Source organism: Mirounga angustirostris, unplaced genomic scaffold (genome assembly GCF_029215605.1).
Source record: "Mirounga angustirostris isolate CCGP_5_RB_7025 unplaced genomic scaffold, mMirAng1.0.hap1 SCAF_8, whole genome shotgun sequence".
Classification (NCBI taxonomy): Eukaryota; Metazoa; Chordata; class Mammalia; order Carnivora; family Phocidae; genus Mirounga; species Mirounga angustirostris.
The window spans coordinates 119,401,546-119,426,543 of NW_026991716.1; the positions used below are offsets into that span (position 1 = coordinate 119,401,546).

Below are 24,998 nucleotides of genomic sequence, written 5' to 3' on the forward strand. Positions count from 1 at the left end.
ATCTTACAAATGTCACCAACTCATTATCTAGTAGAAGAAGGGTCACCTGAGACGAATAAATAAGTAAATGCTGGGCAGCATCTGGGGGGATGTTATAGGAGGGAAGGGGAAAGTGCCTGTTAAAGACTTTCTAATCCCATGGGGATCTGGGAAGGGGACAGGAGCAGAAAGTACAATGACGCCTGGGTCTAGGAAGAGGACGGGACAGATCGCATGGTGGTTCAGGGCATGGAGTCAGATTACTTGGGTTCAAATCTCAGCTGTACAGCTTGTTACTTGTGTGGTCCTAGTGGCTTTTTAATCTTTCTGAGCATCAGTTTCTTTATCAGGGAAATAAGGACGATAATATCACATTTATTAGAAGGATCAACCTAGATAATTCACACACCGTGTGTAACACTGTGGACGGACCTCCTAGAGTTGCTGAGGAATGCTCTTTCTGGACCCAGTCTTGCAGTGGCCCTTCCCTGGAGGGAGAGGGTAGCTCCCTTAGTTATTACAGTATTAGCCTCTGTTTTATTGGGCAATGTGTGGCCGCTCATTAGAGAGCAGTGAGTAGCATGAGAAGAAACATGAGATAAAGCAAAGAGGAGGGTCGCCTGTGTGGCTCAGTCGGTTAAGCATCTGCCTTTGGCTCAGGTCATGATCTCAGGGTCCTGGGATCGAGCCCCGCATCAGGCTCCCTGCTCAGCGGGGAGTCTGCTTCTCCCTTTCCCTCTGCCTGCCGCTCCTCCTGCTTGTGCTTTCTCTTTCTCTCTCTCTCTCTCTGTCAAATAAATAAATAAAATCTTTAAAAAAAATAAAGCAAAGAGCAAAGGAGTCATAAAAACAGGGCTACTCAAATGATATGTGAAACCATATTTCTGTTTATTTCTAAATTTTTAACCCTTTCTCCCTTCCCTTCCTCCCTCACCTCCTGGTTGCTAAAGGTTTTACTCTGCATCACCTACACCCCGACATTTGACCTGAACGGGAGCGCTGTGCTGAAGATTGCAGAGGTGAGTGCCCAGTCCTCCCCAGCATGCACGTGCTCTGCTCCTTTTCTGCCTGCTCACAGCTGCCTCCCTGCAGGCTGGGAGAAGTCCCGGGGGGAGCTGAGGCCCAGCAGTGAGGTGAGCCCTTCTCTGATCATTACCTTGGGGAGTTTCCACTAAGGAATTGATCTGTAGGAAGCAGGCAGTGGGCTCCGCCATCCTTGGTCATGATGCTCTGCATGCTTTGGTTTGCTTCATTTGAGGTTTTAAAATGGAAATAACAGTACTAGTTCTCCCAATGCTGCTACACCTGGGTGCTGTGCCTCGTTTCGCCTTCTGAGTCTATTTTTATGAAGAATAATTGAAAAACATTTGATTTTAAGAAATGGTTTTTAAGAAACCAGGTATGAGAGTGAGAGAGACATTTACTGATGAAATTCCAGGCCTGTCTCCTAAAGCCCGATGAACACATTTTGTAACTATCATTGGAAAGCCTTCTCTTTCCCATCTGTGTTGCAGGCTAGGGAACTGTGCACCTTCCAGCACTCCCAAGAGTATGTCCAACAGAATTCTTGGCTTCTCCAATGCCTGGCAGATGCCTCTGGCTTTTGGAAACATTAGCATTCCAAAGCTATACTTTAATACGCTTGGAATAATTTTCCTTCCATTTCTTGAAAAGAGTATCTTCAGAATTCATGTGTTTTGACAGGAGTACATGTGCAGACCTCGAAGAGGCAATGACATTCTAAATTCCGAAATTAGGAAGAAAAAGAAAGCTTAACCTTAAGCGCTCATGGGTATTATTTTTTACAGTGATGATCATTTCTTGAGTATACCAGGTAGATACTTAGCATCTTGCACATATTTTCTTTTTTTTTCTTTTTCTCATTGTTGAGATATAATAGGCAAACAAAAATTCTATATATTTTAAGTCTGCAACTCGATGTTTTGATATACATACACATTGTGAAATAACTACCACAATGAAACTAATTAAAATATCCATCAATTCACATAGTTAACCTTATCATGAGTAGTATTTATATTGGCCTCTACATGTGCCTTCTATGGTATTGTGTGGCATTAAAGAGTGAAGATTAAGAGAAAATCATTTAGCTGACCTCTAACTACAATATAAATTCCCAAATGTGTATTTATATAGGTAGAAAGAACACTTTTCTTTAACCTATTTATATGTTTTACTCCATATAAGTAAAGAAGTAGGATAGCTGTCAGTAATTTTTTTCAATTGATTTTTAAGGGACACCTGTGTGTGTTCTTATTATTTGCAGGTTCCCTTTTTTGTTGTGTGTGTGGTGAGAACACTTAACCTGAAATCTACCTTAACACATTTCTAAGTGTACAATGCAGTAATGTTACCCACAGGCACCACGTTGCTCAGCAGGTGTCTAGAACTTATTCATTTCTTGTAACTGAAACTTCAGACCCATTGAAGAGTGACTCCCTACTCTGCCCTCCCCTCAGCCCCTGGCGATTACCAGCCTACTCTCTGGATGCATTGGACTATTTTAGGTACCCCATGTCAGTTTGCTTTTAAAATGACAAATGTGGTTTCTGATTAGAGTAAGAAAACAGGTTGACATCTGCGTAGCCTGTTAGCCCTTTGCCATGTGAAGGGCAAGAAGGGAAGTGCAGCTGTTCCTGCCTAGCCAGCCCCACACCCCCACCACTGATGGAGCTTGGGGGTGGGCGGGCACAGGTTGTTTCAGGATCTTCAAGAGGGGAGGAGAGCTACCAGGAGTTCCCAAGCTGCTTTCCGGAGGAAGAGGACAAGGTTGCCTTTACCGTCCTCCCAGGAACCAGTTTTTGAATGAGAACCTTATCAAGATGTCATTCCTGAGCAGTGGACACACTACCCTGACCTGCCCGAGTTCAGGCTGTTTACGGAGGGTAGCTAGAAACCAGAGTAGAGACTCAGCAGGCCTTTCCAGATAGAATAAAATATCAAAACACAGTGGTCTCTACCAAAACCTATAAAGGAAAAACAAAGCTTTTTTTTCGTTTTTTGAAAAAAAAAAAAAAAATTCAGCCCCAAAGCAATATAGAGCTTAGCGGCAAGAACCCCGGCTGGGAGCTCCGGGCTCTGGGGGAGCACTGTTTGGATGTAAATCCCAGCTCTACCACCTCCCACCCATCTGCGGTGTTGCCGTGGCTACCTCCCTGGGCCTGCGTTTGTTCTCTGTGAAAGCAGTGTGAGCAGTGTGCTTTTGCCATTTGGGCAAGGGAGATAGAATCCATGGAAGAAGCTGTTAGTGCAGACCCATCCTCACAGTAAGTTCACGCCACTGCCATTAGGAGCTGCAGGTTGCTGATGATGTCCACATTGCACTGGACAGTGCCGATCTGGCCAGGGCCCTGAAAGGGTCACCATTATGTAATCTGGCACAGGATGAGCAGATCTATTTATATGAAAAGCATAGCAACAATTTATAACTATAAGCATATGGATCCGGAGTTACAAATACTAGATTATTAGATGAATCATATATAGATAATTTAAGAAAGAATAATAGTAGAACCATCTGAAATCATTGTTTACATTAGCTCCACAAGAGAGGAATAAACATTTTTCTCACTGGCCCTAGTTCCTCAAATTTGCAAAACAGCTCAGAGCCTTTCAGTTCGTACCATAGAAATCACTTAAGAAGTGATTTTGCATCAACAAAAAGAATTAACTATGTAAGAAAGTTACACTGCCACAAAAAATGATAGCGTTCCGTAGACTTAAGTGCAGTAATTTTGCAGGTTCTCAAGTGCTTCTCTCCTGCTCATTTAGCCTTCGAAGGTCTACATCTCGGTTTTGAAAGCAGGACCTCTCAGCCTAAAACCACCACTTAGCTTCTGGGAGCCTTCTTAGTTGTATCTGAACTTTTCATAAAAATAAGTCTTTAACTTGATGAAAAAAGAATGTCCTGTTGTCACTTCTGCTATAGCTTGGGAAACAATTTATAAAAACACCTTAAAATCAGCCATTTGAAACTCCTGTGGAAATGTTGAGAAAGAATCCAGACATTCTCTTCTTTTTTACCCTGATGCACAGTGACTATTACTCAAAAACAGTGTTTACCCTGAAACCTGTTGATCAGGAAATGGGGATGTGTACTTAACTATGAAAAATGAGGCCATTTCCCCAAGGCACTGTTGAAACTATTAAAGGATCATTAAGCACTCAAAAGGTAAATAAAGCCTTCATCTGTATGTCTAACTTTAACTTGCTTAAGTAAACTGTAATAATGAAAGTTTTTCAGATCACGGTTTTTCATGATACAGGAGGAATAAGACATATCATCAAATTTGGAAGTGGGTAATTATGAAATATGCAATATGTGTTTTCTGTTCAATTTCATGAATAATCAGAAATAAAAACTCCCTATGGATACATAATCTTTCTCGTCATTGGTTGAAAGCTAGACAAGATTTCTCTTAGTATGATGCCCAAATTAGCAGATCTGCTGTTGAGTTTTCCAAGGGTAGTTACCTTAATATTGGAAAAAGCTGTGGGAGTAAAAATTGCCAAAGTCTTTGGGTAAAGGAAGAAGAGAAGCCATAGCCAGAAGCTCTGTGGAGTGAATTTGAAAATGGTTAATGTTCCATTGGAAAGATTCCGGATGTATTCTCATGGCTGCTCAAGGCTCCTCTGTGGGATTTTTCAAAGTGAGAAAGCCTTGTTTATAAATATATATTTGCTGGTTTGATCTAATTGACTCATAGGAAACTTCGAGTCTTTGATCCTTGTCAAGTTCCAAGCAAAGTCTGTCTCAAAGACCATTCTTTTTCTTTAAGATTCTTAGTTTCAGGGTCCTCCCTCTTTCACTCCATCTATCCATTCATCCCTCAATTGCAAAACACTGGTTAATAATAGTAACCAGCTAATAATGGTAGTTACTAGCCTTTGAGTCCCTAGGGTATGTCAGTAAGTTGTGTTTTTTGTACATTCTCCTCTCATCTTTACCCCAACCAAGACAGATAAAGAATCCCAAGAAAAACGAGGATAATTTGCTTGTCCAAGTTTCTACTGTGAGACGTTCAAATTCAGACTTTTTATATTTCAAATATGGGCTGTTAACCACCATGGTATATTGCTTCCTCCTATCAGTTTTAGAAAATGTTAGTAGGATCTTGCCATAATAATATTGGCAACCAGCTGAAATTCTTAGGAGTCTCATCCACCCTGGATCTTTACCATGGTGCTTAGTTAAAAAATGGCTGTATGGTGTTTTCACATGTGAAGCAGAAGTATTGATAAATTTTACTTTTTTGTGACCATAGATGCAAGTGACTGTCAGGCAGGTGCCACTTTCTTGGGTATCTTCATGTATTGATACTCAGTTTATCTTTTCTGAGCATTATGCTAGCATCAGATGATCTGATGTTTATGTGTTTATAGTTTCGTTTAGTGTCACTTTTACCCCGGGGAGTTTAAAACCATTAAGGCTGAAGACCTGCTACCAATTCAATGATTCTAGTTGTCACTAAAGTATTTTTTTTTAATTGGACTGACTTCTACCTCCTGAATGTTCAATGATACTTTTTTTTTAGTTTAATGTAGTAGCATTATTCCTGAGACAGCAAATAAAATATTATACAGTTAAGGAGATTAGTCTGCAGATAAAATCTAGAAAAAAAGTACACAGGTGACCCAGTCAGTTTTTCTTAGAAGCATCTTGTTTGTTATGTTCTCTCTAAAAATGGGAGGAGTAACCCCACCTCCTGGCAAGAAAACTGGTCAAGGGAGCCCAGCCCGGACTGTTACCTCAAATTGGCTGAGGCCACTGAAGTAAGGAAATCCTGTTCTAAGGAGTGTCTCCACTTTCCCTTCTGGAAACCATTTCTTTTCTTCCTTCTGGGCCTGTTTCTTTACTGACTCTGATTTGACTCCTCTGAAGTGTCTGTTCTTTGGTTGTTTGCTGCCGGCCAGGTTTTGAGCAAACGAGTCCTTTTGCAGAGACTTTCCACACTTCCCCGTAATGTCTGACTTACACAGCTCTTAAAAGAACTTATGTGGAGTTAGAAGACACACAGAACAGTGCAGAGATCCTCTCTACTTCATTTTGAGGTAATTCATAGGGCAGAGGCTAGAGTTCAATAGACCTTCTGTAGACCAGGAATTAAAGGGTTGAGGTGTCTTAAGCCATTTTAATATGCAGCTTAAGCCAAGAAGAATATGGAGGAGGAAGAGGGAAGTCACAATCAGAGGTGTCCATGTATGCTTGGGCACTTTAAAAATTTTCCAAAAGGAAAACCAGCAAATTTCCCCACCCAGCATTGTGGTCCAACTTACTTACACACATATTTCTTAGGAATAATAAAATAACTTCAGTTCACTCTGTGTGTGTGTGGGGGGGTGTGCGCACACACCCACGTGCATCAGCATGAGGTGCCTTCTGTCACATACCCACCTGTTACAACTGTTCACCTGGAAACGGCCTGGCCACCGAGTTGTCATCGTGATTCAATGTAGTTTAGACTTGTAGTAATAATGAAAATTGTCTATGGTTCTAATGTGAGCAGCAAGCTTTCATGATCTTCCCTATATAAAAAGACATTTCTTCTGCTTTCTTGTAGCTTAATCTTTGATCTTTCTATGTTTTATCACCAGAAATTATTTTTCATCTCCATAAAAATTTTCCCATTGAAAACATACTAGCTCTTCTGTTTATGGAACTTGTTACTCAGTATCATGCACGGTTTTAACAAAGATTTGCCAGGATCCCCGTTCAGATAGGAAAGAGAAGGCAAATGCACAGTTCAACAAAGTGAAGGTCCTATGTATTTTGCAAAGCTAAACAGATTTCTCTTGTGGCGGCTACTTTAAAATTTGTTATCACTTTGGCCAATGTTGAATATCCACTACATCCTATTATGCTGCTTCATATGAAATAACAATGATTCTGCCCTGGGTTTAACCTCGTACTGTTATTTATCAGTCTTCTTCCCTGAAGATACTGCTTACTTTTGTTGCCTGTGTATGGCTTGCGGACTTGTGTTTTCTTGTTCTTTTTCCTTCTTCTTTCGGCATTTGTTTTGCCTTATTAACTCTGTGGTTTTGCCCTCAGCTGTGTGTCGCATGCCATAAAGCTGGACGTCCACAAATGCATGAAATGGTTAAAAGGTCCATTACGAAACTCCTCACTGCCCTGTGTCTTCGTGCGCTCCCTGGCCACCAGGGTCCTGTGGCTTTTCACAAGGTATTTGACTTGGCCCTTTGAGCCTCTGGCAGAGAAACAGGACTGGGGCTCTTAAGTGTCAACTCTGCACTACGAAAGCAAAGGGCACGGGGAGGTAGAAGTGCCACCGGAAATACTACACAAGTAAATTGATGAGCCTTCTCCCAGAAACTCAGCCTGCCTTTGGACTTGCTATTCTCTCAACTTCTCTGATTCAGTGTGCTCATTTTAGCACTACTCCAAGGTAGAGGCAAAAAAACATTTACAAAGTGAAAAAGCATTGGCTTTGAATATAGTGATCAGGTTTATCATGAAAACCCTCATTCTAGGACCCTTCCTGGTTTACCAGTTTATTGTGATTATAGAAAGTATGAGAACCTTTTCTTTTTTTTTTTTTTAGAAGATGTCAAGATAGCTGATAGAGCATTTCTTTCTGTGGACTTAAAGATAGTGATATTATCAGGTACATGGTCATTTTTATATTTAAAAGGATACCCTTTTATCATAGTAAGTACTTTACACATCCAACTTTAGCAGGATGAGCTTCTTAGATTAACCCCTTTTTTTTTTTTTTTAATTAAGTAGCCTCCACACCCAGCACAGAGCCCAATGCGGGGCTTGAACTCACAACCCTGAGATCAAGACCTGAGCTGAGATCAACAGTCGATGTTTAACTGACTGAGCCACCCAGGCGCCCCAGATCAATACCTTTTTTTTTTTTTAAAGCAGCGTAAACATGCAATGAGTCATCCCCAGTATTGTACCCCTGGGATTAGCAACTAGCCACTAGAAGTGGTAGTGACGTTAAAACTCAAAGAAATGCATTTGGTATTTAGGAAGTTCTTGCCCGGTTACTGTACCGTATGCATTACATAAACTCCAGTTCCTCAGCTGTGCTTTCTTTCACGGGTCTAAAGTAACCGATAAAAGTTTTGAAGGGAGGTTGTAGAGCTGGTATTGCTGTCCAAATTTAAAAGAATCGTGCTTAGATTATGAGTTCAACTCTCGAAATAGCTACTCTTTCATCTTTAATGCTTCTGCAGCTTCGAGATCCCCCCTCAATTTATGTCAGAGCTCAGAGATCTTAAAGATCAACAGCTATAAAGATTTCTGGGGAGAATGTAGGCTTTAAAGAAAACTGTTAAATTTTGAGGCACGAGTAGTCCTGCTGTGACACTATTGAGAATTTGTTGCATCAAAGGGAAGCACCGCACTCATTTGGGTGTATTTCCCGGGTTTGTGCATCATTTCACGACGTGCCAAGTAAACGCCTTCAGGGATTAAGACACCTTTTTTCTACATATGTGTAATTTGTGCCTTCACTTACATTATAATCCATGATCATTGGAGAAAATGAATTTAAAACTGACGTGCCCTTCAATGGTAATTTGAAAAATAAATTATTTTGGAAATTACTTCTCTTTTTTAGCTAAAAATGAATTAATCTAAGCCAACTTCCAATTAAATGTATGAGTTTTAAATGCTCACTTGGACTATTAAGCATTCAATAGATAAATTTAACTGTTGGAAAATATTCACTTTTACATCATTATTTTACCAAAAAGGTTATGACAGTGAGGCCTGACAGAAAGTTCCAGCATAAGCAGTAGTGGCCACAAAGGTTAACACTTAGTATCTCTTCCATGTGACTTCTCATCCATCAAATTAAGTTTGTCATTGAGGTGAGAACACTTTGTTTTTGTTGTAGATAATCTCAGAGTTCTTCCTAGAAAAATAATTTTGGTACATTAAATCTCTTTTTTATTTTATTTTATTTTATTTATTTATTTTATTTATTTATTTATTTATTTTTAAGATTTTATTTATATATTTTGAGAGAGAGAGAATGAGAGACAGAGAGCATGAGAGAGGGTCAGAGGGAGAAGCAGACTCCCTGCCGAGCAGGGAGCCCGATGCGGGACTCGATCCTGGGACTTCAGGATCATGACCTGAGCTGAAGGCAGTCGCTTAACCAACTGAGCCACCCAGGCGCCCTAAATCTCTTTCTTTTTGTGGGTCTAAATATACTTAGTAAACAGGAAAGGATGACCTAACTGATGGACAGAAAATAGCAGGTATATTTAAAGCGCACATTTATTGTTATGCCCATCCCTATAGCTTCCAGAAGACTTAGAGGCAATAAAATCTGAAAAGTCATAACATTAAACATCATCATCATCCAATAAGGGATTTTTTTTTTTTTTTTTTGCAAATTGGGATTTCTTCATGCTTGCAGCCCTCAGGGGGTCTTCCCAGGTCCAAGTAGACATTCAGATTTGCAAGACCCAAATAGGCCACAATTGGCATTATTATTTGCTTCATAGATACATACCAGGGAAGAGAAGCAGGGCCCTGGCAGGCATTTCTCTCTCCCAGGAAGGAGTCCTTGCAGCAGTCCAGCGGCTAGTCTGTGGATCTCAAATGTCAGCCTCGGAGCAAGAAGACGGGAGCCACCTTGGTGGGTGCAGTCATCTTGGCTTAGGAGCCCCCATATTTCCACCATGGAGGAACCCGAATTCCATACCAACTCCAAGAACAGAGCTGGCTGACATCCCTCGGAGGACGTGAGCAACGACAAGATTCACCCAGGGAACCCAAACCTGGGCCTTCTCACCAAGTTTTTAAAGTCCATCCACAGCTTTCCCAATTCAGATGCAGCTTAGTAATTGAGAGACACTTTCACCCTAAGCCATTGCTGCTTAGTAACCCAGCCAATGGTCCACCTTTATCAGGTGTCCAGAAGAACACAGCTAGGGAGTTAACCCAAGATCAAACTTGTTTATAGTGCAGCAGAAAGGGATTCACTAGCCCTTTCCCCATACTTGATAACTCAGGAGTGAGTAAATTCTGTTCCTGGCTGGCCATGGAAGGAGCCTTTCCTGACTAATTTCCAACCATCTGAGTTTGCGCTCAGTAGAATTATTTGGCATATCTAAAAAATCACTAATTTGCATTCTCCTATGATGCTCAGAATAGTAAGTTCTGAGAGTGATAATCTTTAGGAAAATGTTACTTGCCTATAGGCCTAGAAACAAATTTTCAGGGATTTTAAATATTTATAGTGCTCATTGATAATTAGTCCTAAATCAGGCTGACTTTCTATTCAAGAGGGATTTAATATCCTCTCTGGTTAATTCCAAAGCATGTTGGTAATGAACTGATATCTACAGAACGTATATGTTGCTATCTTATCTCTTTACCAGGTGTGCATTGAGACATACATATGTAGCTGTCACCAGCGTAGTATAAACACTGCTGTGCGGGCAACTCTCAGTCAAATGCTGAGTGACTTGACTTTACAGTTACGACAAAGGCAGGAAAACACGGTGAGCGGGCCTGCCGGCGTCCCTGTGTAACTAACTGCATGCTGTGTGTCCCACATCCTAGATGCTCCATCCCCCACCTGCTGCCAGGGAGGCTTCCTCCTGAAACAGTAGGAGGGGCTTGCTTGGTTTAGAAGAACATTTATTTATATAAATTAAGCTCTTTATATTTTTGCCTGTTTAAAGTCTTGAGAGTTGTTTTTCCTTATGGTTCCTATCATTTTTTAGTCATTATAATTCTGTTTTTTTAATCATTTTTTAAACTCAGATTGAAAACTTTTTTATAAAAACATTGTATTAATTTGCTAACAGATACCAGAAGTAAGTTCAAAATTAGGAAAAATTAATAGCAATTAATTACCTGCTCTGAGGTTTGGTGTCGGTTTCTCTTTGTTAACTAAAATATTGTTCCAGGAGATCTTCCTTCACCTGCTGGGGCCATCAGGGTAAAGCTCAATTTGCCTTCTCTCTGTCACCAAAGCCCGTTGGAGCTTATTGATCTAAACTTGAACAGATTGTCTAAAATTGAGCGTTCCCGGGAAAAATGTAAATGTAATTGGCTTCTCATATATTTTATCCTTGGGGAATGTTAATGAAGAATGATTCTTCTTTAAAATAAGTATGTGGGTTTTTTTAAATCTGCTTCTGAATAATTCAGATTAAAATTCTTTAAAAATCTGCAAGAAGTATTCTGAAATGAACACTTTAGTCTCTACAATAGGAAATCTCAGTGGCAGTCTGAAATATCTCAGAAATTAACTTTACAGAAATGAAGATCTCATGTTTAACTTAAATCATTTCTAATTTTTACCTTCAATTATTTTCTAATTTTTAGAGTTGAGTGGAACCTTAGGGTTTGTCTAGTCAAATTCTTTTATCCCTCATTTTACAGATGAGGAAGATGAAGCCCAGAGAGGTGAAATTAAATTCATTTTAGAATGAATGAGCTTATCAGTGAAAGAGCCAGAACTAAGCCCCTTGGCTCCTAACTGCTGCCGTGGCAGCCAGGTCTGAGAAAGCAATACTAGTCTGAAAAAGCAAATACTGATCTTTTTTTTAATATTTGCTATGTCCACAGCCCAAGTTTCTATTAAAAAATTGTTTTATCTCAAGATACTATTACCTTAGGTTACCCTTTGTTAAAAACTACTTCATTTAAACTAGGATTTTGCATCTGATAGCATGGGACTAGTAGTTAAAAAGCAATTCATATTATAAATAGAAAACATGCTAAGGAAAAAACACTTAAGAAAAAGTGTTAAAAACACATTTTAATAGAAGTAAACCTGAGATGTAGAAAATCTTACATTAATCATACACTCATAGTTCATCCTTGCTAAATGGCAACGTGATGAAATAATTTAATACTAATGGTGTCTTAATGTTTTAAGATGAAACATTTAAATGAAACTTTGTAGTTTCAAATTGGTTTCAATTGTATCCCTTCACTTAATCTTATTTTTAAATTTTAAGGAGAAGAATATTAGGTTTCAAGTAAAATGACTCAGCCTTTTAGTTCACGTTGCTCTTCTGTAAGATGGGTGACAGGTAGACTCTAGAGGTCTGGATAAAACCCAGAGTGTGTGACTCTTGATCGCGGGGTTATGAGTTTGAGCCCCATGTTGGGTGTAGAGATTGCTTAAAAATAAAATCTTAAAAAAAAAACAACAAAACTTAGAGGGTTATCTGCCTCTGCTTGTGGTATTATATGTCTAATCAGCCCTTTGGTCCTGCTCATCACTGACCATCTGGACTTACCCAACCTGAGGCAAGATCCCAAATTAGGTGGAAAATTAGTGTTTCCTGTCATTTCCTTTCTGTTACTCATACAGGCCCCAGAGATGTTTCCATGTCCCAGAAAAGTAATTCTCAGGATGCTAATATTTGAAGCACCTGGGATATCTACTAGAGGGAGACCTAAGTTTTGTCAGCTAAGAATGGTGATTTTTAAAAAGCTAATAAAGGGAAGTGGTCTATAGGAGTGGTGAGGTTCATTCAAAGGAGACTGTGTCTTCTCCCATGGCATACCTAGCCTTACCTGGGGAAGATGTGTAGTGTGTAGCACAACCCATCACAGGAAGGAATCCTGGGCCACCTCAGAATTAGGAAGATTTAAATACAATGGAAAGAAAATAAATCTAGCATGAAATGTACATTTGATCCTTGAACAACATGGGTTTGAACTGTGCAAGTCCACTAATATACAGATTTTCTTCATAAATATAGTACTGTACTTTTTCTTATGATATTCTTAATAACACTTTCTTTTTTCTATCTTACTTTATTAGAAGAATACAGACTATATTACATATAGCATACAAACTATGTGTTAATTGACTTGTTTATGTTATTGGCAAGGTTTCTACTCAACACGAGGCTCTTAGTAGTCATGTTTTAGGGGAGTCCAAAATGACACACAGATTTTTGACTCTACGGGGTGATCGGTTCCCCCAACCCCCACATTGCTCATGGGTCAACTGCATCTTCAACCTCATGTCCATCCCTACTTCCAGGACAGATTATGCAATTTGATTTTGTACCATCAGGATCTTAGAGTTATTATCAAGCTTTATTGTTGAATTATTTAGATGATGAAAGCCTTTGTTAAATTATAAGTTACTAATTTCAAAAAGCAAAATGCCACATGTAAATACTTAGGGAGTAGGTGGTAGTGTTTCTCCTGTCCTTTAAAAATGAATTGAATGTATTTCCTCCAGAAAATGTTGTTCTACACTCAGTATTTAGCCACTGCCGAGCTGTAGACATTGACGTAGCCTTTCACGATGAATGCTATGGAAGCAGCTGAGCTTGCAAACTGATGAACAAAGAATAGTAAAAATATGTGCCCGTAACAAGTTTAAAAGACAAAGCGGTGCCCTGGGATGATTTTTATGTCTGGCAGTTGATCAGCCTGAAAATGCCCTCTTCTCTCCCAGTGCTGAGGTAGGGAGACTGAAGAACCTTTCTATAGACCTGTATTTTAAAATTCAGGAACCTGATCCTTCTTATTACTAAGAGTCCTTCAGTAGGTGCCAATCAAAGTGTAGTCTGTGACCTTGGAGCCAACTCTGGCAGTTTACACAGGGCTAGCTCCAAGCCCTAGCTCAGCAGCCTGGAATCATACAGTGCGTTAAGGGCTTAAAGCTTGTTGAAGATTGTGGAGTCTGGAATGAATTATTTTAGGAACTGATGAGCTCAGTTCCAGACATCAGAGTCTTCTCCTAAATACTATGAATAATGAAATGCTATCAAGAGCTGGAGGGTGCACTTAGGAAAGTTAGTTGAGCCCAGAGCACTCAGAATGACATTTGTTCCCTAGAATTTTCCATTGTCTAAGAGTCAGGAATTTTTGTGCCTGAATCTCCTAATTGTCCTGTGTGTGTCTCCCTTCCTAGATAATTGAAAACCCAGATGTCCCACAGGAATTCAGGAATCCAGGTATTGGATTTGATTTTTCTAGTTCAGTTTAAAAAAGCGAGTCTAAGAATGCCCACTGTGTGCTTGGCGCTGGGAATGTAGAGGTGAGTGGGGCTGTCTCAGGGAGCGGAGCTTCTGCTTAGCTTTGCCTCAGTACTTCGTCAGCCTTTCCTTAACCTTCCTTCTGGCCCTGCACCCTGCCCCCTGTGCCTGTTTCTGTCCCAACCCTGGGAGAGTCACTCTTCATATACCTTCCTGTTGGACCCTGGGGTTTTTTTGTGGCTTTGGTTTTTTTGGTTGTTTTTTTTTTCTTTGTCATTGTTTTGTTTTTGTTTTGTTTCGTTCTCCATGAAGTCACGTTTATAATTGTTAAAATGAGAATTGGCTAGAGGGCTGTGGAAACCTGATCGGCATAGAGCTATTGTACCAAAGTAAGTTTGTGAAATGCCATTTTTTTCATATGAAACAAATGAATCTCACAGGGAATCTGACAGTAGGACAAACAGCTCAGTGTAAGTGGCAGATGAAATCAAGGTAAGGAATTTCATTCTGACCTAGAGGAAAAGGAAAAACAAAGGTCTACCTATAACTGACAAGCAGTTTGGTTTTTGTTTTTTTCGGTCTTTTGTTTTGTGTTTTAGTTTGGTAGTATTGTATATATACAATTTTTTTTTTAATTTTTTTATTCTTATGTTAATCCCCTTACATTACAACATTAGTTTTAGATGAAGTGTTCCATGATTCATTGTTTGTGCACAACACCCAGTGCTCCATGCAGAATGTGCCCTCCTAAATACCCACCACCAGGCTAACCCATCCTCCCACCCCCCTCCCCTCTAGAACTCTGTTTTTCAGAGTCCATCGTCTCTCATGGTTCATCTACCCCTCCGATTTCCCCCGCTTCATTCTTCCCCTCCCGCTACCTTCTTCTTCTTCTTCTTTTTTTTTTTTTTTCTTAACATATATTGCATTATTTGTTTCAGAGGTACAGATCTGAGATTCAACAGTCTTGCACAATTCACAGCGCTTACCAGAGCACATACCCTCCCCAGTGTCTATCACCCAGTCCCCCCATCCCTCCCACCCCACCCCCCACTCCAACAACACTCAGTTTGTTTCCTGCGATTAAGAATTCCTCATATCAGTGAGATCATATGATACATGTCTTTCTCTGTTTGTGAAATAAGTCAAATAGTTTGGTAGTATTGTTTTCTGAAAGAGAAATGAAAAATTCAGACCATCTAATTTAAAAAAATGGAAATATGTTTTATTTCAGATTTTATTCAGTAATTTAAAAAATACTGGAAAATCTGCTTTCCTTTGATATTTTTGCATGTTCATAATAAGAAAAGGCAGGGGTGAGGGGGAAGGTGGTTACAGAGAGGATGAAAAGGGGAATGAAAGGGGAAGAGAAAAACAGCCAGTCACAATTAGGAGACACAGAGTGAAGGAAAGAAGTGAGAAAGGCATTAAGTCATCTCTGAAGGCATTGCTGGAGCATATGGTTTTAATTGCCTCTTGCTCCCCTCTTGGGCTGCAGACTGGAATGGGCTTCAGCACCTTGCCTCCTGTGGAAGCTCCCAATGTCACACTCCACTTGTCGTTTCCTCTCTTGGGCCACCACGGTTCCGTAAAACCTTCACTTTGGTTTTATAAACCAAAGAGGAGGTCCAAGTCCTCTTGGCCAAAGGTTTATCTTTAAAAATATAATATTAGTAAAAACTGGATGGACTTACTGACATATATCTAAAATGGAGTTTAAGGACTACTTATGGGTTTTATTTATTTTTAGTGGTGTCTTATTATACTTTGTCATTTCTCAGGTTTGTTTCTGCATGGAAGGTCATAAATTCTCAGGATTAGCCATTTCTCTTTCCCACCCTCCTCTGACTTTACTGTCATTTTCTATCTTTCACTCTTGCCATTTTTTCTCCATCTACCTTGACCTCATGGTCATTTTTTTTTTTTATGTCTACATTCATCAAATACTCAGCCACAATTATATAGATCTTTAAAGGTGTTTTAAATGCTTCCACTTTTTACTTCACTGGGCCCAGCAATTCTGTAAGATTGAGATTATTTGTCCCCATTCCACCAAACGGAGAACTGAAGCTTACCCAAGCTCACGCGATCAGCAAGTTGTGGACCAATACCTGAACTAAATTTCACCCTTTCTCCAATACGTTCAGTGCTTCTGTGGGAGTTTTGTTGCTAGATTCTGGGCATGAACATGTTTGGAGGGAAAATTCTTTCTTCTGGCATTGGTCCCTGCTCTGTTAGCAACTGTGTGCCCTGAGGATGCTGGGCAAATAGGTAAAGTAGTGCAGATGGGGACTAAGTTATTTTGCCCTCTTTCCCTATTTCCGTAGTTTGAGAAGCCCATCTTTCTTCCACGCTGCCATGTTTAATATAACTTGTGTTTTAGTTTGGTAGAATTCTATTCTATATTCTTCCACGCTGCCATGTTTAATATAAACACAGTTATATTTGATATAACTCAAATCTGCTCAAGAGATCCAGAAATTCCAAAGGTCAGAATAAGGGATACATTTGTAGTCTACGGGCCTACATATTGAGAAAATTGTTGTCAGTTGTGTTGTTTCTTAAATTAATCAAGTCTCCTTTTGTTAAGTGTGAATGAGTTTTATTTATAATAGTCAACAATGTATCATTTTCTTTCTGAAATGTGTTTTTGAAGTGTTTTACTTCAGAAACAAATAATTATGTTTTCTATGATCATTTTAATGACCTAAGGAAGGCTCAGCAACTGAACCTTCTTTTCAGTTCTGAAAACATCAAAAGCAGAGGATGGGAAAGACTGTTGAGGAAGCTTCTAGTGCCCTCTGCCAATGTCTAATGCTTGTAACCTCTTCTGTTTGAAGGGTCGACAGTTGAATCCCTCTGTGATGACCTTGTCTCTGTGCTCACTGTTCTGTGTGAGAAGCTGCAAGCCGCCATCAAGTAAGTGCCTCCGACATTGGTGTTCTTATTCACCAATGGTCTATTTCTGAGATAACTTTTGCCTACAGCATCACTCACAATTGCAGATTATAGGGACAGTGGTTACTCCCATTGGTATTCACCTGTCATTCCTGAGAAATCGATTCAATGACTTTGGGCAAACCCACATTACCAAATACCATGACTGAAGGATATAATTTTCTCATGAGACATGGGAAAACAATAGCCTAAAAGAAGACTTAATTCCTCTAGCATGGAGCTGAGTGAGAAGGATGTTGGGTAAGAGGTAGTTGACAAAGCTAGTTGATGTATCCTGGGCACGTCCCAGCTGTGTGACTCTAAATGAGTCTTCTCATTGACCTCCATTAATGGCAAGGATGGGCTCTGTGGTCTTTCTATATTCCTTGTAACATTTCCCAAGCCTGTGAGTTCACATGCATATTTTTGAAAAGAACACATTGCTCTGACTTTTATAGACTCATTTTTTTGCACGCCAGTTTAATCCTTGATATTAGATCATATAGATGATATCCAATGCTCCAACTCTCCATGCAGTAAGTTAACTTATTAATTTATGCATCTATGTCATAAAAGGGCTAGACTTTCCAAGATGAGATGAAAAGTCTTTACCAGCTACATATATAGTTAATTGCAAAATCTACAACACAATAAGGTTCTGAAATGCCCTTTGAGTTATGAAAGACACTATCATTTGCTGGTAACTAGAACATTTGATAATTCAGAAAACTTTACTCATAGAATTTCCTATATAGTAATAAGTTGGGAGACATAGTCTCGTTGAAACATTAGTGAGGCCTTTCACTTTGCTGGAAAAGTTGCAGAAACTTGTAGGGTTTTTGTTTTTGTTTTCGTTTCTTTTTTAGTAAACTTAGGATTTTTGAAAGCTAAGCTTAGAATGACTTTTCAGAGTTTTTGCCCAACGGTTTCTATATCAGTGTATCCATCATTCCTCTAGATCACCTGCACATTTTGACCAAATTAAGCTCCCTTCACATTAGGCACTTAAACAATGAAGAGACCCATTTAATCCATAGGTAGTACAAGCGAAAAAGAAAAGCGCTTCTTCCACAGTGCTTCTTCAACTGCAAGTTTCTCTCACCCCAGGACCCTAGGCAGAACATTATTTTTCCTCAGAGGGGATATGTCTAAAAGCAGATGCCGGGTCTAATTGGCTTCTCCTGTACTCTGCTCAAGTCCCCATCTCCCCTGACCATGGAGAGTTGGGGCCATAAGCCTGAGACTCAGACTGTGATCCTAACCTCAAGACTCTAACACCAACTATGGTGACCCTATCTGTAGAGTCTTCATGTGACCTGATTACCTTGGGACAGACAGTTCCAGGTTATGCCTGTTCTGTATGATTGTCATCACCCTCCTTCACTCTTAACAGTGTCCTGCCTGGAACAGGTTACATGTTCACTGTACACATCCATGACCAGGGTTTAGATTTCTTCTAGTGCTCACTCCTCCCCACCCCTGCCTCGTTCCTCTCCCTTCTAGCAGAGCCAGCTGTTACATCAGAGCTGGGGGATGTTTCTCATTGGCTTGTTTTCTCCTAAGATATAAACATATATGGTGTTTAATCACTATTGGCTCAACTGCATTATCTTTGTTGCACTAGCTGGGTAAGACCCCTGTTTGGCCCCTTACTTCCTCTTGACTTTGGGCAGAGCTCCTAACCACTGTAAGCTTATGTATCCCATAAAATAATTAATATATTATTTATTATTGTTTGTATGTAATATAATATTAGTGATAAAAAATATATTAGGGTTTTTGTAAGAATCAAATGAGAAAGTTTACTTAAAAGATAGTTGATTCCCAATAGCCAAAAATTACCTGAGGCTAAGAGAATTTGGTTTATCAACTTGTAATAGTGAGGGAGTCTGTACACTCCAAGGAGCCTGGGGTATGCAGGCAAAGGATGTTAGGAGGGATTGTTATAGTTTTGAACCAGAGCTAGGTGATTTGGAGCAGGTGAAAGGAACTGAAGGTCTGTTCAAAGATTGGGTGCTGTCCGAAAGCAGGGGCATCCCTGGATGGGACATCTTCTGTTTTTGTTTAGGTGATGGGAGGAACAGATGAGGAGATGTCATCGGAGAAGAAACAGGAGTCATTCACAGGGGAGGATGATACTTGGTCATTTTTGTGGTTGTACAGGATTCCTTTCTTAAACTTCTGTTCAGGCCAGTTTGTAGATTGGCTTTCATCTTGTTCTGTCACCGTTGTGGAGGGTCCTCACCTGATATTAACATCCTGTGAAGTTGTTTGTGTTCACCAAGGGGGACGCCCCAGCTCGCTGGTAGCACCTAGGCAGTCACCAGCTGTCCAAGAGGCTTCTTCTCCATCCCCCACCCCCTCAGGTCTTAGCATCATCAGGGAATAAAACAAAGACTGTCAAAACTTTGAAAAATATAAAGGCTTTGTTCATTACCTTGCAGGCAAGGAAAAAAAAAAAAAAACTACACATTTTTTTCCCCCTGAATAGTGTGCTAAGAGAAAACTAAGGTTTTCAGTACTAGAAAAGCTCAAGGTAGTTATGCCATTAATAATTGAAAGCTAGCCACCAAGATAAGTCAGAACAAATCTGTAGGTCTATGAATGATAGATTTAAAACATAATGTTATTTATTGGTCAAGAAAGTCTTCAGCTAGGTCCAGTAAGGGCTTCAAGTTCATGGCTCTTTAAAACCTGGATGTCTCTAACATCAGCTGTAGGGGCTGCCATCTGTAGAGTGACCATATGACCCAGTGTACCTGGGACAGTCCAGGGTTATGCCTGTTTTAATTATTATAGACATTCAGTATTGGTATCTTCTAGGAAGTTTTGGGATAAATGGGATTTTTTAACTGCATAGTGCCTAACATGTAATAAATATCTTATATATATTCTGAAATTGTTTACTTTTAGAATTGTCAGTGCTAATTCTGGTTTATGATGCACTTTGGGACATGAAACTTCTTACATCAGACATTTGTAGATAATTAAGAAAATACATTGCACAAACAGACATTGCAAATGCATACATACACATATTACAAGCTAAAGGGCATAGATAGTCGGTCACTGAAAAAAAAAAAAAATGAGGGGCTCCTGGGTGGCTCAGTTGTTAAGTGTCTGCCTTCAGCTCAGGTCATGATCCCAGGGTCCTGGGATCGAGCCCTGCATCGGGCTCCCTCCTCGGCGGGGAGTCTCTTTCTCCCTCTACCCCTCCCTGCTTGTGTTCCTGTTCTCGCTCTCTCTCTCTCTGTCAAATAAATAAATAAAATCTTTTTTAAAAAAATGAAAATATTTCTGAACCATATGCCTTGGGAATAGGCTTTAAATGGGAAAAATAATTCACGTGACACATATATGTTGTTCTAGGATTTCTCATTGGACATTAGCTCAAAGATGGCTTTGGGCATGTTGTTATAAAGCTTAATGGTTTTTATAGGATTCCCATGGTCTTGCTTGGTTTTTCAATGCAATTCCCCAGTCATCATTCTGCCTCTGGAGACCGCTCACTGTGTTTGAATATGGTCTTTCCCATGATGACTGCATTACCCTAAGAGGAGAATTCTGTTGCTAAGGAAGCTGGGGTGCAGCATGCTTAAGCATTAGCTTAAACAGGAAACCTGTAAGGGCCACCTGGTCAGATGGTATCATGCTCTTGGCTGCTTTCAATCTGGTGGTTCTCTTTATTCTTCTTGTTAAGTTTTCACACCTTTTATAATTTCTTCTGAATTTGCTACCTGAACTCCTTTTATTTCTATTAGCTAAACTTGACATTTCTCCCACCTTCTAAATACCATCTTCCTCTGAAATCACACTATGGTCTGTACTTCCCCTCGACAGCTATTTCCAAAAATCAGTGCCCACATACCTCATAGAGCTTTCACTCTGTAAGGGTATGTAGTCACGATATGCTCAGTCTCCGGGGAGGATTCACAGAATGCATCCAGGTACGCAGAACAACGCCCACACCTTGGAGGTGTGTTATTAATAGAACTCTATATTAGGCATGTTGAGTTACATGATGCTTTTTAAGTCTGAGTTTTTGGAGGGATAACTGGCTTAGAAAGATATTCATTCTCTGCCCGTTGGTCTCCTGTCAGCCTCTCCCCACTTCCCTCTCGTCCCAGTGCTGAATGTCAGAGAGGAGTGGACACCAAAGCATTCTCAGAAGCAATGAGGCAAGGCCAGGTGTTCCTGTCACGTGTTAAATTTCATTCCACTTCTTACAGTTACTTAAGTCCCTCTCTCCCTTTCTACCTAAATTTGAATTGTCTCAAAGGGAGGTAGGATCCAAGTGATTCATCGTCAAACAAAATTCTGAGAACTCCAGAGATCCAGAACGTGCTGCCAGCTTACCCTTGCAGTCACCTTGTCAGGATGGGGGCTCCTCAGCTTTCATGGCCCACTGGTCCCCTCACGAGAGTCGTTCTCCATGGATCTTGAGCCTGGGGAGAAATTCAGAGATGGGCAGAGAATGAGACCAGCAGCTACACAACCTGTCAGCCATGAAATGCTCAAACAGAAGACCAGGCCAAGGGACTCGCAACCCTCCATGTTGGCAGATTTTTCCTCATGTGTTTTGGAAGAGTTGGCTGGTTTCTTGGCTTCTCGCTGCCCTGTGCTTTTCACATATGTGTCTGTCTACAGTCAGACAAATAAGAACCGCACACACATGGTGCACATGCATATGTGTATCTCGTGAGGGGCATGTGTGGAAGTTGCTTACATTTCAGACAGCTCTTCTAGTGCCATGACTCATGCAAGGCCATGAGCACCCGTTTTTTACAGACTGCTGCAGCCCACAGGAAAGCTGCTGTGTTTGGTCTCCAAGGAGACTCCCAGGCCAGTTACCTTGGCAATGCATCCTCTCTCTCATCAGGTCTGACGACTTGGGGTTGCAGTATTGCTGAGGCGTACTCTGCAGATATTCAGAGGAACTTTGACTGCTCGTAGCTTTTCTGTGGGTTTAGTTCCAGTTTCAGAAACTGAAAATCTTTATCGTCTATAGTTTTTTAGTTTTGTGATGCAAGTCTGACTGTTTGAAAGACACACTTTTTTTCTGAGAGAAAAACACACATAAACTTTTATTTATATTTAATTTTATCTCATACATGTTAATTTCTTTGTGGATGTGGATGTATAATGTGAAATATTAGTGAACTAGAATAAATGAAGTTTATTAATACATAAATATGGGAGGTTTTTTTATTAACATAAATGTATTATTTGTTTCAGGGGTACAGGTCTGTGATTCATCAGTCTTACACAATTCACAGCACTCACCATAGCACATACCTTCCCCTATGTCCATCACCCAGCCACCTGATCCCTCCCACCCCTCTCCCCTCCAGCAACCCTCAGTTTGTTTCCTGAGATTAAGAGTCCCTTATGGTTTGTCTCCATCTCTGGTTTCATCTTGTTGCATCTTTCCCTCCCTTCCCCTATGATCCTCTGTCTTGTTTCTCAAATTCCTCATATGATCTCACTTATATGAGGAAGATAGACATTTTTGAATTGGGGCATTTAATAATTATTTTTCTTAATGAGTCTGGTGATTGGTCAGAAAGATTAGCCTGAGAGTATAGCAGAGATGGTTCTTTCAGAACTTTTTCAAAATGTGGCTTATTGGTTTATGACTCTTCTGTTTTGCCTTCTCCAATCCGTTCATTTCTACAGCATCCAGAATGATTGTTCTAAAATGTAAATTTGGTCTTGTCACTCTCCTACCTGCAGAATAAAGTCCAGACAAGCCCTTCCTGATCTGGCCCCTGCCACCTCCCCAGTCCCACCTCTTGCCGATGGTATCCTCACGCTCTGTTCCAATCACAGACCACTACCATCCTCTCCCCAACACCGCCATGCAAGACTCCTACTTGAACTTTAGGTTTCCATGAAGATGCCTTTTCCTTTAGAAATTCTTTCTGGATCTTCCTAAGGATTAGATGCCACTCCCTTATACTCTCATAGAACCTTGCATTAAATTATTCATTTGTAGCCGTTCTTACACGATGCTTTACCTACTTGCTTCCTTGTTTCTCTAGTCTCTTAAGGATGAAGAATATGCTGTTTCTGGTCAGGAATGATGTCTTGCGCAAAAGCATAGGGAAGCTTGTGGGTGTAGGAGTATAGAAACATAAAGTCCTTACCTGGCCCCAAAATGGCTAAGTATGTCTTACCTTTCTTATTCTTCCTCCAACCACCACCTTCCTCTTGGTAATAATTTTTGTGGAAACTCAGCCTTTACCCACCTCTTTTTCCCCCATTAGCAGGTGTGGTAGAGTACATCCAAATATAAGCAGAATTCCCCTTTTCTTTTTTTTATAGATTTTATTTTATTTATTTGCCAGAGAGAGCGCACAGCAGGGGGAGTGGCATGCAGAGGGAGAAGCAGGCTCCCCACTGAGCAGGGAGCCCCACCCAGGCTGGATCCCAGGGCCCCAGGATCATGACCTGAGCTGAAGGCAGACGCTTAACCAACGGAGCCACCCAGACGCCCCGCGGAATTCCCTTTTTCAGAATAATGGCATTATTTTACTCATTAGACAGTTCTCTTTGGACAAGGGAGATCATCGCAGAGTATGAGCATACTTTTTCTGTGAAGGGCCACATACTGCCTCTGTTCTTGTTCTACAACCCCTTAAAAAGGTAAAAATCATTTTTAGTTCATGGGACCATGGGCAGGATTTTGCCCTTGGGCTGTAGCTTGCCAACCAGTTTTAGAGCTTGAGGTCAATTTTACAGAGCCCTATTGCCAAGGAATCTAACACAGCACTTAAACGAGGGACCTGCAGCCCCCCTTTCTTGTGATCCTTCATCTTGCATCCGTGCAACCTTTCTCAGTTAGGCAGTGGTATGTGTATAACCTTCTGGGCTTTGTGATGGTCTGGTGTTAACTTTCCTCTTCTTCCATCCTGTCTCCTTAAGTTTTTAGTCTCTCCGTCACTGGTCTTGCCTGTCCCATTCACCCTCTTCTCCTGGGAGTTATTTGAGCTGTTAAGGGCATTAAACTTCCTTTTGGCATTTATTTAAGTTAGGAGAAAAGAGACACAATCAAAAATGATTTTTTCAAAGCAAGTTCCTCCTTTTTTGGAACATACAGGACTCCTGAATGAATTCTCTTAGAAGTATTTATTATATATTTGTCATAAATGTGCACTCGAACATTAAATTCTTCCTTATTCCTGTTGGTCACTTACCACCCACCTGGAGTTTAATACTTTCTGGTGGGTTCGGCAGAAAACAGCCTGGATATAAGAACATGCATTCCATGAAATTGTATGGTTTTTTTTTAGTCTGGCTCTATGGATTAATCTCATAATAATAACTACAAGGAAAATAATTTGTCCATTGAAAAACCATGTTGCCTTCAAAAAAGAAATTCAAACACAAGCTAGTGAAGTGTTGACCATTTAAAAGATAATATGATCAGTGGTCTTTTGAAAAGTTTAGACAATTGAACACATTAAGAGTTTGAACGTTTCTGGAATAAACTGTGGAATTTAATTGATAATGATACGTCAGTACTGGTCCTTTAACTGTAGCAAATGTGCTATCCTAATGTAAGCTGTTAATAACAGGATAAACCACATGCCGGGCCGGGTAGAACACAGTAACTCCATCCCGTGCTCAGTTTTTCTATACATCTGAAACTGTTCTAAAAAAAAAAAAAGTCTGTTAATTAAAAAAAAAAAAAAAAAAGTCCCTGAAACTGTATTAGTTTGCTTGGGCTGCCATAACCAAGTACCATAGACTGGGTGGCTTACAGAACAGACATGTATTGCCTCCCAGTTCTGGATGCTGGAAGTCCAAGATCAGGATGTGAGCAGAGCTGGTTCCTTCCCAGGGCTTCAGGGAAGGATCCGTTCCACACCGCTCTCCTTGGTTTGCAGATGGCCGTCTTCTCCTTAGGTCTTTTCCATTGTCCTCCATCTGTATGTGTCTCTGTTGCCAGTGTTCCCCATTTTATGTGGACACTGGTCATATTGGGTTAGGACCCCTCCCAAATGACCTCACTTTAACTTGATTACCTGTGTCAGAGACCCGAGCTCCCATCAGGGCACATTCTGAGGTACCAGGGGTTCAGTCTTCAGAAATTTTCGGGGTGTAATTCAATCCAC

The 24,998-nt window shown here is 40.3% G+C and overlaps 1 protein-coding gene across 4 annotated transcripts in view; it reads left to right on the forward strand.

Moving 5' to 3' along the window:
• ARFGEF3 (ARFGEF family member 3) overlaps positions 1 to 24,998 on the forward strand; it is a 174,088-nt gene that overhangs the window by 65,229 nt on the left and 83,861 nt on the right. Inside the window, exons 5-9 of one of the 4 annotated variants that reach the window (XM_045865618.3) lie at positions 930 to 998; positions 7,052 to 7,183; positions 10,366 to 10,488; positions 13,881 to 13,923; positions 16,785 to 16,863. In XM_045865618.3, coding sequence (XP_045721574.1) covers positions 930 to 998; positions 7,052 to 7,183; positions 10,366 to 10,488; positions 13,881 to 13,923; positions 16,785 to 16,863 — 446 coding nt within the window. The remainder of the gene's footprint in view (positions 1 to 929; positions 999 to 7,051; positions 7,184 to 10,365; positions 10,489 to 13,880; positions 13,924 to 16,784; positions 16,864 to 24,998) is intronic. The other 3 variants (XM_045865620.3, XM_045865619.3, XM_045865621.3) reach the window with 3 other exon arrangements.